Source organism: Podarcis vaucheri, assembly GCF_965113315.1.
Source record: "Podarcis vaucheri genome assembly, chromosome: 8".
Lineage (NCBI taxonomy): Eukaryota > Metazoa > Chordata > Lepidosauria > Squamata > Lacertidae > Podarcis > Podarcis vaucheri.
In genome coordinates this window covers 84,081,133-84,094,391 of record NC_138766.1, presented here as the reverse complement: position 1 = coordinate 84,094,391, position 13,259 = coordinate 84,081,133, and the positions used below count along the sequence as shown (strand labels likewise).

The following is a 13,259-nucleotide window of genomic DNA, read 5'->3' as shown; positions in this document are numbered from 1 at the left end:
AACCACCAGCCTTGAGAACCAGGTCCAATTCCCCAGCTGGCCATGCAGCAGCCCTAGACTTGGCCAGCTCTTCTGCCTCTGCCTCTAAGCTGGAGGCTGTGGCCACGAAAAATGGACCAATGATCTGGCTCAATATCAGCTTCATATGTTAATCTGATTGTGTAGGAGGGCAGCCATTTGAAAACTATAGCACCTTTAGTAGTCGTGTAGAAGAGAAGACTTCAGCAGGTGCAGCTTGCATGATGTGCTTCAGGGCTGAAATCCACTTTTCTATACATCTATTAAAGGTTCAGGAGCCCTGTCCACCCTTTTCATCTTGTTATCCCATCTTTCAGCAGATAATGTAGACTTTTTTTGGGTGTAAGTTCCACTGAAAACTGTGGAGTTTACTTCTCAGTAGACCTGTGTAAGATTGCAGTGTGAGGCTGTGTTCTAGATCCATTTGCCCAAAATTAAGTCTGACTGAGCTTAGGGGGAGTCACTTCTGAATGTTAGTTACATTCTTCATAGCGCAAGCCAGTTATGAAAGAATGTGGAAAAATAACAGACCAATTTAGCAACCAATTGCAGGAGAAACATTCAGTGTGCAAGGCAGAAGCATATTGCTGTAGCTAGAGCCTCTTTAAAAATGGAAACTAATAACAGCCCAAATGAATGCTAAGATTAATCAGAATATAAATGAAGTTCCCAGTATATTGTTACATATAACTCTGGAGAACTACTGTTTCTCCCTTCTGATTTCATCCTGCTTTTCTGTGAGACAACTGTATCGACAAAAAAATTTCTACCTTGGAAGCTCAGAATTGCAAAATTAACCCTCTAACCATCTGGGTCACATAAAACTATAAATCTTAGATGTATTATATATAATCTGATCGAATTTTTCCCTTTTTTGAGATGGGGTCAGCCCCAGGCTAAGCACCTCTAATAGATTATATCCTATAAGAACACGTCTACGATCAAAGGAAAGCAAAAGTTCCTAGTGACCACATGTAGAGAACAGGAGGGAGCAAATGGTCTAAATACAGGAAGCAGGTGCAAGACAGAAATGATAGCAATTACAGTTCTGTATTATTCCCTCTGCTACAGGAGTGTTAAGGCTAAGATTTCTTGTATGCTGGCTGGGCAAAGCAACAGTCCTGCAAAGGGGCAATGTTTCAGGGCAAGGTTGCTAAAATAATTTAAATAATCCTGCTGTATATGATCCGGAAAGGTATCAGCTAAAAATGGGATCCCCAAATAGCAAGTCAGTAGAGAGACATGAATTGTTCTGTTTATTTAGGGCTACAGATGTATTCTTGTTAAGGCTATTAAGATGGATAAATAAATAAAGATAAAATAAAGTACTTTGTCACACAGTACATAGTTAAACAGTGGCACTCGCTCCCACATAGGGCAGTGATGGCCACCAACTTAGATGGCGTTAAAAGAGGATTAGACAAATTCATGTAGGCGAGGGCTATCAATGGCTGCTAGTAATAATGCCTGTGCTCCACCTCCACAGTTGGAGGCAGCAATGTTTTTTGAATTTTCTTGAAAGACCTACATTGGCTCCCAGTACGTTTCTGAGCACAATTCAAAGTGTTGGTGCTGACCTTTAAAGCCCTAAACGGCCTTGGTCCAGTATATTTGAAGGAGCGTCTCCACCCCCATCATTCTACCTGGACAATGAGATCCAGGGCCGAGGGCCTTCTGGCGGTTCCCTCGCTGCGAGAAGCCAAGTTACAGGGAACCAGGCAGGGGGGCCTTCTCGGTAGTGGCACCCGCCCTGTGGAACGCCCCTCCACCAAATGTCAAAGAGAACCGCAACTACCAGACTTTTAGAAGACATCTGAAGGCAGCCCTGTTTAGGGAAGCTTTTAATGTTTGATGCATTACGGTATTTTAATATTTTGTTAGAAGCAGCCCAAAGTGGCTGGGGAAGCCCAGCCAGATGGGCGGGGTATAAATAATGAATTATTATTATTATTATTATTATTATTATGAATACCAGCTTCTGGAAAGCACAGGAAGAGAGGGTGCTGTTGTGCTCAAATCCTGCTCATTTTCCACAGGCATCTGGTTGGCCACTGTGAGAACAGGATGCTGGACTAGCTAGGGCAGAAGCAAACTCTGCAAGTAGTTCTCACTTTTTACACATTTCAAATGAACATCATCTTTAATTGACTCTTCTGTTTTACAAGAAGTCTGAGTTAAAAACAAGCACACTGTCCTAATTTTTAAGATGTCAGTTGTCTTCTTAGAATCTGACGTTTTTGTTTGTGAATTGAAAGGCAAGCAGGAGCTGTGTCCCATGATGACTCGGAGGTGAGAGGGTGTCCTTATTAAATGCAGAGTTAATAATGATTTTTTTTTTAAAACCCTCTCATATTTGCCAAATAGGCTGTGAAGAATTGCAGAAGCTGGATTTGACAGCTAATTTCGTTGGAGAATTGTCCAGTGTTAAGACCCTGAAAAACAACATACACCTTAAAGAGCTCTTCCTTACCGGAAACCCCTGCACTGATTTTGAAGGTTATAGGCAGTTTGTCGTTGCTACCCTTCATCAACTCAAAGTACGTCTCATGTAAAATATTAACTGCAAGCACCTTTGTGTCAAGGGCCAGGTTAATCCAACACACTAAAGCAAAATATAGATTAGAGATGTAGCATTAATTTGGTTCATTTGTTTTACCAGTTGAACTCAGTAGGGCTTAGACACAAATTAATTAATTCAAAGTCTTTATACTCTGCCCTTCCTCCAGATTAGAGCACAGTGTGGCTGATAATACAACATGCAGTATAAACAGTAATATAAAACAAAGCAAAACTGTCAGGGAACTGACATCGGAGCTAGAGGCGGAGGGAAGGCTCCCAAATGATGCTGGAGAAGGACCCAGCAGGGAGAGAGGCAGCCCATCAGCTGGGGAAGGAAATCAGCGCAATACCAGGGATAAAGGGGGGCAGATGGGGGAATCGGTGAGAGGGCTCCAGGACTCTTCGCCAGACACCAGCGGGGAGAGCACGGATCCTCCGCTACCCACACCCTCCCTGCGCAGAAGACTTCCACGCAGGGAGAGTAGGAGGAGACTTGGCGTCAAACAGCTTTTATGCTGGAAAAGGTTTAAGAAACGCCCACTGACGGATTCTGCTAGCGACTGAGGCAGCCACGAAGTGAAGGGCTGTCCAGACAGAAAAGTTTAACAAGGCAACATAGCCAGGAGTGGCGGCAACTTACGCACGAGCAACCCCATACTCATTACGAAAACCATATATCCACTGTAAAAACAGCAGCACTAAGCCTCCACTCTAAAGCCTCAGCGCCTAGGGCTTGCCGATCGAAAGGTCGGCGGTTCGAATCCCCGCGGCGGGGTGCGCTCCCGCTGCTCGGCCCCAGCGCCTGCCAACCTAGCAGTTCGAAAGCACCCCCGGGGGCAAGTAGATAAATAGGTACCGCTTACCAGCGGGAAGGTAAACGCCGTTCCGTGTGCGGCTCTGGCTCGCCAGAGCAGCGTTGTCACGCTGGCCACGTGACCCGGAAGTGTCTCCGGACAGCGCTGGCCCCCGGCCAATAAATGTGAGATGGGCGCACAAACCCCAGAGTCTGGCAAGACCGGCCCGTTTGGGCAGGGGTACCTTTACCTTTACCTTTAAGCCTCCACTCTAACCAGTATCCATCACTATCAGGTTCCAAAGGCTGGGGCAAATAATTATGTTTTGGCCTGTTTTCTAAAAATAGCTAACGTGGAGAGTTGTTGTATAGGTTTGCATTGTATAGGTCTGAACTGTTAATCAACTAAAAACATGCATTTGATTAATTGGGCAGGATATAATTTCTTAATTATTTTTAATACATGTGCTTATAAATATGCATATTGCCAGTACCATCCTAAAAGAGGAACATAGGATGGATTTCCTTCTCTAAGATGATACCTCTTCCTACACATGGGTGCATGATCTAAAAATAAAGAAAGTATGCTTCTTAACTGTAGTTTTTAACCAGAGGAAAATTTTGTATATTTTAATCTTTTCACTTGATATTTACTAGGCAAGATGAAAAGGAATTGGTAAAAGTCAAGTTTATGACCACTGACTGACTTGCTTTTGATTTTTCCTGGAGCAAAACATAGCTTTATGTACACCAGTCTTGTTAATAGGTTGTAAAAACTAGTCTACATGTAATTACATTTTTGACTCTTGTCTAAAACTTCTATTTCCTTCATGAAGCTAAAAATGATTTGCTTAAAGTAGCTTTAAGAAACATATATACAGTGTGGCATCAAGCAACCTCTTTGCCGTGATGTGAAAGAGCCACAATAAGCCACTTTGGGTGTACAACTCTGGAAGGGTTTGCAATAAGCCGATGTGATCCTTGGCCTGAAGAAGGTTAGTCACCTGGGCTATAGTTTGCTGAGGTCAAGCATCATGGAGAAACAGTGGGTAGTTTTTATTTCAGTTGTATACTAAAATGGATTTAATAAAAATGATTGAATGGGGGGTGGATTTCTTTGGTGTTTGTATTGAGCTTTTATTTTGTTCCCTCCCTTTAAGTTTTTGGATTCTAAAGAGATAGGGCGTTCAGAGAGGATTCAGGCTTTACAGAGCTACCCTGAGGTAGCAAAACAAATCCACGAGCAGGAGAAGGCCTACCTGATTAAAAGAAGACAAGAAAAAGAAGAGGCACACAGAAGGATACAAGAAAAACAGGAGAAGAAGAAGAAAAACGAGAATCAAAAGAAATATAATCCAGGATACGATGGACGGTGGTACACAGACATCAATAACAGCATGTATGTGTTTTTATTAGCCTATTTTATATCTTTCTCTTCTACAGATTTTTTTTCTGCCTGGAAAGACGTCTGTATAGCATAATGGTAGGCTATCATATGTCTCTTTAGGTCACACGGGGCTCTCATGTGCTGAGAATCTCCATTAGTATCTGCCCTGCCATCTGAAGCAAAATGGGTGTAACCTGGAGAAATGGCCTTCTCTGTGGTGGCACCATAATTATGGAATTACTTCCTCTATGAGGCTTGCCTGGCATCCACATTGCTAAACTTTAAGCGCCCGGTGAAAACATTTTTATTCCCAGACTTTTACATTTTTAGCTGCCACTTTCAATCATATTTTATTACAATGTAATGCATGCCAGAAATATTATTGAAAAGCGGGGTATGATTTAAAATTAATAAAGTTTCAAAGATACTTTGTGTGCGTGTTGCTTTTTTCAGCCCATATTCTGTAAGAGAGAAAGAGAGCCAGCAGAAGGCTGAAGAAGGAAATGAATACCGTGATTTAGTGATAAAGGAAGATGACGAAGAAGAGAGAGCCTTTTGGGAGGAACCTGTGCCTCATACTCCAGAGGCTAGGTTAGAAGCTCACAGATATATTGAAGAAAAAAATAAAGCAAAAGAAAACAGGTATAATTCTAATGCACTTTTGCCATGTTTGCACTGATTTTCACTTATCCACGATACCAAATATTGTTAATCTTTGCCCCTTCTATCTCAGTGGCATTCAGCATCGCTTAGGTCTAATGACTGTAGTCTGCACAACATCTTTATTGCAGAAATAGAAAAGTAGAGATAGCTACTGTGTGGGACTGTAAGAAAAAACCCAGAATCCATATTAGGGCAATAACTATTATGCCACAAAAATATTGCAGATATTGGTTATGAGTGTCTGCTATAGAATGTACCTGTATAAATGCCCCATGGTACCCTGCAGTAGTTTAAAGCAGTGGTTAAAGCAAGGTGCATGGTTACAGGTAAAAGTTAAGGTGAGGTGATGCTTGAGTACAGGAAATGGTAAAAGCTGGGAAGTAATCTTCCTCCAGTAGAGAAGGGGATCTATGGGTGGATTGCTCCTCTCACTCGCTCCACTAGGCAGGACCAATCAAATTCTCTCATGAGACTGGCTGAGTGGTGACTGAGCCATGAAATCTCAGCCACTTAAAATCTCGTATCTGTGCCAGAATTGCACTCTCTGGTTCTGCCCAGGTGGTTGAGTAATTTAAAATGTATCCCAGTGTTGCAAGAGCTACTCTTAGATAAGGTACTCCTATGTAGCTTGGAGAATAGGCAAGATGTTCTCCTTCAGCACCATCTGCAGTGTGTTTGGTGGGTGGGAAATAATACTGGCCTACTTTGCAGTGCCTTCGTGGAGGTACCTGAGATAATGACTATGAAGCACTTCAAATACTCTATGCTCTAGATCAGCACTGGTTGCCTATTTGCTACCGGACCAAGTTCAAGGTCTTACTATCAGTATATTAAGCCCTTAATACAGAGGTTTTCAACCTTTTTGAGTCCATGGCTCCCTTAACCAACTACATTCTTTCTGCAGCACTTCTGTAGGGCTCAGGAGCCCAGTTATGTCACCCATTGCATGTAGAGATGACAGCCTCTCACCCTTTTTTGAATACAGTCCCTTGTGAAGTGTTCCTTCAGCCACTTCCCTCTCCTTGGGAGTCCTTTGGGCAGATGCTGCTGTTTTCCCTGGTCTCTGAGCTGCCCCCCCCTGCCCCAAAGAGAGGTGCTTCCCAGAGGCACCATTCATCTGCAGAGCTTATAGCCAGGGCTGCTGCAATAAACAGCTGTGCAAGCCTTTGGGAGGCAGAGATGTGAGAGGGCATCAGAGGAGGGAGGGAAGGAAAGAGGGACAGAGGCCAGTGTTCCCGTGGCACCCCTGACCATCATTCAAGTCACCCCAGGGTGTCATGGCACACAGGTTGAAAACCACTGCCTTAATAGATTGGGACCAGTTTACTTGCGGGATTGCTTCGCCCCATATATGACCACTTGGTCACTTTGATCTGCAGAACTGGCACTGTTATAAGTGCCACATACCTCTCATTCCTCACCTGTAAGAAATCAGTCTTTAAGTGTGGCAAAACCTATGCTTTGGAATCTATCCTTTCCTCTTGAAATCAGGCAGGCATTTTCACTGTACCTTTGCAGACCCATTGTACAAAATATATGTTTGTGATACACTCTCCCCATAGGAGGGTATAAGCCTTTCAGTTTCAAAAAACAGTGACTTAAGTATATGGGGTGCAGTGGTACCTCTAGTTGTGTACTTAATCCGTTTCGGGGTGCCATTCACACCTGCCTCTTCCGCGCATGTGTGCAGCGCGATTGAGCGCTTCTGTGCATGCACGAAGCACACAGGTCGCTTCTGCACATGCGCGTGTGGCAAACCCGGAAGTAAACACTTCCGGGTTTGCCGTGTTCGTAAGCTGAAAGTCCGTAATGAGCAGAACGCAACTAGAGGTACCACTGTATATTCCAATATGCTTATATTTTGCTAAAGGCGGGAGGGGAAGATTTTGCAGAGAGATTGGGGATTAGAAGCTTGCAGTTCTGTTTGCAGAATGTTTGCTGGCTCCAGTGCTCATGAAGAAACAGCTACCATCTCTACATTAGAATCCGTTGCGATAACCATACATGACTTGCTTTCAAAGTACCATGGAGAGCTCCTCTTTTTAAAGTTCCATTGCATGCAGTGAAATCAGCACTCCTTCTTTACAATATTATCCATGCACCATGTTCAAATAGCAGGGGTACAGGCACCCTGGTTATAAGTATACTCCTTTGGGAGTAAGTTTCATTTAAATTAGGTGCTTAAGACTAGCATTGACAGAGCAGTTATTTGGAAACAGCATAAGATCCTTCTGTTTGGACTGGCATTTATTATCCAAGAACTGAGCCAATTGGGGGATGACAACATAACTGACTGCAGTTTTAACTTTATTTGCATTTCTAAAGTAGAGCAACATGCCAGGTGTCCTCCTTGCATTAAGCAAATGTTTTTGTGTTTTATTTAAAAGCCCAAAAATCTTTCTCTTGTCTTCCCATTTCTGTCTTGGTTACCTCGCAGAAAGGATGAGAAAGAGAAAAACAACAACAATGAAATACTGAAAATCCTTTCCTCATTTTTCTTTGTTAGAGAGCAAACCAAGAAAGAGAAACCACCGAGGACTTTAATCACTCCAGAAGGAAGAGTTCTGAATATAAATGAACCTAAGTATGTAAGGAGGAATGTTCATTTGGGTTGAGTGGCCTTTTAGTGATGGAATTGGTTAAGTTATACACAGAAATTGTGTGTGTCACTTTGCCAGAAATTGTGTCAGATTCTAAAATCTCATGATATAAATATATATGCACATATGAATTTTCCATATTTCCCCAAATCCATATGCTGCATAGACTTGTTTCAAGGTATGGAGAATTTTTGAATAGACATCAAGCCCCCACACTTAGGTTCCTCCAATGCCTTAGGTAGGATTTCCACATTAAAGACGATCTGGCCTTTGCTGCTTTTCTTTATTCAGATCAAGTAAGTTACAAAGAGAATGAATAAATCTTCTGCGTACCTGAGTGCCATGGGAAGAAAGAGGAATAGTGGCAGGAAGGAAATATTGATGTTTACCTACAGTGTCTCACAAGAAACGCACCGTTTTATCGATGTCTCTGCTTTGCTGTAAAAATGTGTTGACAGCTGTACAAAAATAGGAGTAGCTTGCTTGTGTGAAGACGTCAAGTGTGTAATATCTTAAAATGTTGTGTTGACAGATCGGAATTATGGTTCTGGGAGCTACAGACATATTGAAGAAAGCTCTAGAGCCCCAGAGACTCGTGTTGTCAATAGTTACTGAATGATATGTACTATCGCCTTCTTTCAATGGATTCATATTGAGGGCCAGATTTTTATAAACTGTTAAGCAGGTTTGTGAGAAGCAGTAATATCCCCCCACCCAGTGCAACTCAGTTTCACAACGTCATTTTAATGCAGAGATGATTTAATGCATTTTAATGCTCTCTTTGGCCCTTCTATTTGCTGGTCTACAATTGTTCCTGGCTAGTGGACATGGAGGCTGAGGCTGATTTGAGTTGGAGTCCAATAAGATGGTTCCCCATCCCAGTTTGAATGCATATGAAAAATGTTGGATTGGTGAGATCGAATTATACCAAGGTTATTATAATTCTTAGCCTTTAAATAGCACTTTGGAGCATTCCAAAGGTTTTACAAATGGTGGGCAATATCCAACAGTGTAGCTCCATTTGTGCAGAGATTTCTCTTTGTGCCATGAAACTTCCCCTCCCTCTTCTCTCCCTGTGTGCCCTTCCTAAATGTGCTCTGGAGCATTAGGGGAACCTTTCCAGAACAGTTTTAGGGGGCATGTGGGGATTGCTTGAGGAGAAGGAAGGGAAGCTCCATTGCACAGCCAAAAGTCCTTGACTTTTGTCAGATACTGCCCATTATATTAGCTTACATTGCAGAGCAGGGGTTGAGACTAAGAAAATAATGGCTTCCCTAAGGGTATCAAGAGGCAAGAACAGTTTTTTTTTAAAAAAAAATATCAGTCAGAGTAGACCAGAATGGGCAGATTCGTATGTTCCTATCCCAAATACTTGTATCATCTTATATACTGATTTTCTCAATGGTTTGCTCAAGGATTTCAGTTTGTAGAATAATGCATAGCTCAGTAAAGCTTGTTGAAATAATGGGATCTGGAAAGCACTTTGCAAAACAAATTCTATTCCTGATAGAAGAATAATGTTCGACTATCACCCCTTCTTGTTACTTTTTGGCCAGCAGGTGTCTCTCTTCCAGCACTGATATATAGCTTTGAATTAAACTGACCTCGTGTCACTCACAAGCAATAAACCAGAGCACAGTTTGTGCGATGTTCTGTAGGATTCTGCAGATATGTTAAAAGAAAGAAGTATGTCTTTGTTAATGCTAAATCTAAAGCAACTAGCAGTTGAAGTCTGCACATTGTTTCTTTCAATTCTAGTAATGTGCAAATCTTTTTGCTATTATTGCTAGGCTTCCTTTCTTTTTAAAAGATGATGAAGCAAACAACCAATTCATCCTGGATCTTGCTGTATACAGGTCAGAAAAAAATCACTATATTTGCACTGCTGCTGTGCCTGCTTTTGGACACTGCTGAATGTTATTAGTTACTCAACTTTTGGCTTTCCATTCATACTTTCATATGCACAGTGGATGGTTTTAGATTGGCTATGTGAAGCAGCAAATATTATATTGCACATGTTTGCCTGTTTGTTTTCCGTAACTGGGCCAAATACCAGTGTTGTGGGAGAAGGGAGAGTTTTGACATCAAGAAAAATGCTTCAGGGCAGACCATTAGCACACTCACACAAGCCTCAACCCGAGTCATGCTCCCCCAAGGTTGCTTAAAAAAACGAAATAAAGAGATGGGCGATCTGACGGCATCTCATCTACTTTGGCCCTTAGTGCAAAGGTACTGAACTGGATTTCATTTGAGGTTTGATGCAATTTCATTGACCCTTAATACAGACAAGTTTGTTATCTCACTACAGTGGTACCCCGCAAGACGAATGCCTCGCAAGACGGAAGGGTTTTCTGTTTCGGAGGCACTTCGCAAGACGAATTTCCCTATGGGCTTGCTTCACAAGACGAAAGCCCATAGGGAAATCTCCGGGGACCTGTTTTAAATTGCTGGCGGTCGGGAGCAAAGACTTTCGCCCACAGCCGGCCTTCAGAAGAGGTCCTGGACCTCTTCTGAAGGCCGGCGGGGGGCAAAAGTCTTTGCTCCCCCCGCCTGCCTTCCCGGGACAGCGGAGACTTCTCCGCTGCCCCGGGCGATCTTAAAATGCTGGCGGGCGGGAGCGAAGCGTTCGCTGCCGACCCCCAGCATTTTAAAATCTCCCCGGGACAGCAGAGAAGTCCCGCCCCGCTCGGGATGGCGGCGCAGAGCTGTCTGCCGTGCCGGGATCAGCGCGGGCTCTGCACGGCCATCGGGAGCCGGAGGAGAAGCCCGCCCCGCTCCAGATGGCCGCGCAAAGCTGTCTGCCGTCCGGGGACTGCAGGCACATCTGCGCCGCCATCCCAAGCGGGGCGCTAAGTCCCGCCCCGCTCTGGATGCCAGCGCAGAGCTGTCTGCCGTCCTGGGACTGCAGGTAGATCTGCGCCACCATCCCAAGCAGGGCGCTAAGTCCCGCCCCGCTCGGGATGGCGGCGCAGAGCTGTCTGCCCTGCCGGGACTGCCATCCCGAGCGGGGCAGGAGCCTCCATAGGCGCGCGTCACCTCTCCAGCCGGGGGAGGGTTGCAGGGGGCTGCTTTAGCCCCCCGCGTGCTCTCCCAGCTGGAGAGGTGACGCGCGCCTATGGAGGCTCCTGCCATAGGCGCGTGTCACCTCTCCAGCCGGGGGAGGGTCGCAGGGGGCTGCTTTAGCCCCCCGCGCGCTCTCCCAGCTGGAGAGGTGACGTGCGCCTATGGAGGCTCCTGCCATAGGCGCGTGTCACCTCTCCAGCCGGGGGAGGGTCGCAGGGGGCTACTTTAGCCCCGCGCGCGCTCTCCCAGCTGGAGAGGTGACGTGCGCCTATGGAGGCTCCTGCCATAGGCGCGTGTCACCTCTCCAGCCGGGGGAGGGTCGCAAGGGGCTGGGGGGAGATAGCGATCTCCCTGCAGCCCCTTGCTGCAAAAGACGTCGGGGGAAGCGGGAAGCGAAGCGCTTCACTTCCCCGCTTCCCCCGGACGTCTTTTGCAGCTGTTCCGAAGTGGGGAGGGGGGCGGGGACACCTGCCCCAGCCGCCCCACTTCGGAAAGCTGTTCTGAAGTGGGGCGGGGGGGCGGGGACAGCTGCCCCAGCCGCCCCACTTCGGAAAGCTGTTCCGAAGTGGGGAGGGGGGGCGGGGACACCTTCTGAAGGCGGGCAGGGGGCGAAAGTCTTTGTCCCCCCTGCCTGCCTTCCCAGGGGCTTTTAAATCGCCCCGGACAGCGGAGAAGTCCTCCGCTGTCCCAGGGTTTTTTTAAAATGCTGGGGGTGGGAAGAAAAGCCCTTGTCCCCCCCCCCCCAGACTTCAGAAGAGGTCCGGGGACAGACTGTCCCCGGACCTGGTCTGAAGGCGGTTTCCCTAGGAACGCATTAATTGATTTTCAATGCATTCCTATGGGAAACCGTGCATCGCAAGACGAAAAAACCGCAAGACGAAGAGACTTGCGGAACGAATTAATTTCGTCTTGCAAGGCACCACTGTACAACGGTAAACATTCTCACCTGTGGTTTCATGCAAATTGAGACCCAGTCTATGTTGACTGTTGGGTGTGCCTGTATTCTTCTACGGGTGATTTGCTTCTTGGGTTTGAATCTTGTTTCAGTCGCTCAAGTGATATCACTGTTCTCTCTCTCCTCTTCCCCTTTGGGTCTGGTCTGAGTAAAAGTGTTGAATTCAACCATGTGACTCTTGGTGTAACATGAGCCACTGTAGGAGGGAACAGAGAGGAGTTTAATCCTCCTAAGGATTAATGAATGTTAGAATGATGTCAGAATGAAGTTAAGTGGTTTAAGCAGCAATGTTATAAAGGTGTATGTAAAAATGGATTGTAAACAGGTGAGAATCCAAAGTTATAATATATTATGTTAAAGGACTAAGATAAGAACAAAGAGGGAAAGAAATTGCTGAATTAACTAACTGAATTGGAATACAAAAAAGGGAGGCGTGAGGAGGTCAGGGAAACAAGGAATGTAAGGTATGGAAAGACTGATGTATTTTTTTAAAGTGTTTTTTATCTTTTTTGTATTCTGTATTTTTTCTTGTATTTTTATTTTTGTCTTTCTTTTTCTTTTTTAATTCATGTAATTCTTTTCTTTGAAACTTTAATAAATATCATTAAAAAATTAATCCTCCTAAGGAAGGCTCATAAATTAAGGAACTACTAAACTAAATGGACTCCCTTCCCTCCCCATTTCAAAGACATCTAGACACCTCCCTACTTGATATTGATGTACAGCCTACTTACGTCCGAGTAATGATCAAGGGAAAGGTTAGTATGCTTTGTTGTTATTGCTTTTATTTTATGTTTTTCAGAAGTTTACTTTTGACTCCTTTCCACTTCCTAATATTGGCTCCTTCAACATGTCAATCCTGTACTTGTTCTATGGATGTTATTGGCCTGGTGGGAAGAGTTCTAGAAGGAGTGAAGGAGAAAACCTACTATTACCTCACCCTTCCAGTTTTATCACTTCAATCTGGGGGACTCAAAGAAAGCAAAGAAAGCCTGCCCTCTTTCTTCTCCCTTCAGTTCCTTGTAGGTTTCCACTCTGAGACCCAAGTCTAATGAACCCTGATAGTTTTTGCATCTCATGATGTCAGTGAAAATGAAATAAGGTGACAGGCACCAAGACACTGTGGCAAGAAAAGGCTTAGTCTGTTTGCTATTTGTCATGCAAAGTTGCATTTGCACTCACTTTCTTGGCTGGAGTATACTTCTTAGCTAACTTTTGAAA

The 13,259-nt window shown here is 44.6% G+C and overlaps 1 protein-coding gene across 4 annotated transcripts in view; it reads left to right on the top strand.

Annotated features, from left to right (window-relative positions):
* Positions 1 to 13,259, top strand: part of DNAAF11 (dynein axonemal assembly factor 11) — a 42,598-nt gene that overhangs the window by 7,072 nt on the left and 22,267 nt on the right. For all 4 annotated transcript variants that reach the window (XM_082235741.1, XM_082235739.1, XM_082235740.1 and 1 more), the window contains 6 exons: positions 2,383 to 2,555; positions 4,531 to 4,769; positions 5,211 to 5,399; positions 7,927 to 8,004; positions 9,811 to 9,876; positions 12,727 to 12,796. In XM_082235741.1, coding sequence (XP_082091867.1) covers positions 2,383 to 2,555; positions 4,531 to 4,769; positions 5,211 to 5,399; positions 7,927 to 8,004; positions 9,811 to 9,876; positions 12,727 to 12,796 — 815 coding nt within the window. The remainder of the gene's footprint in view (positions 1 to 2,382; positions 2,556 to 4,530; positions 4,770 to 5,210; positions 5,400 to 7,926; positions 8,005 to 9,810; positions 9,877 to 12,726; positions 12,797 to 13,259) is intronic.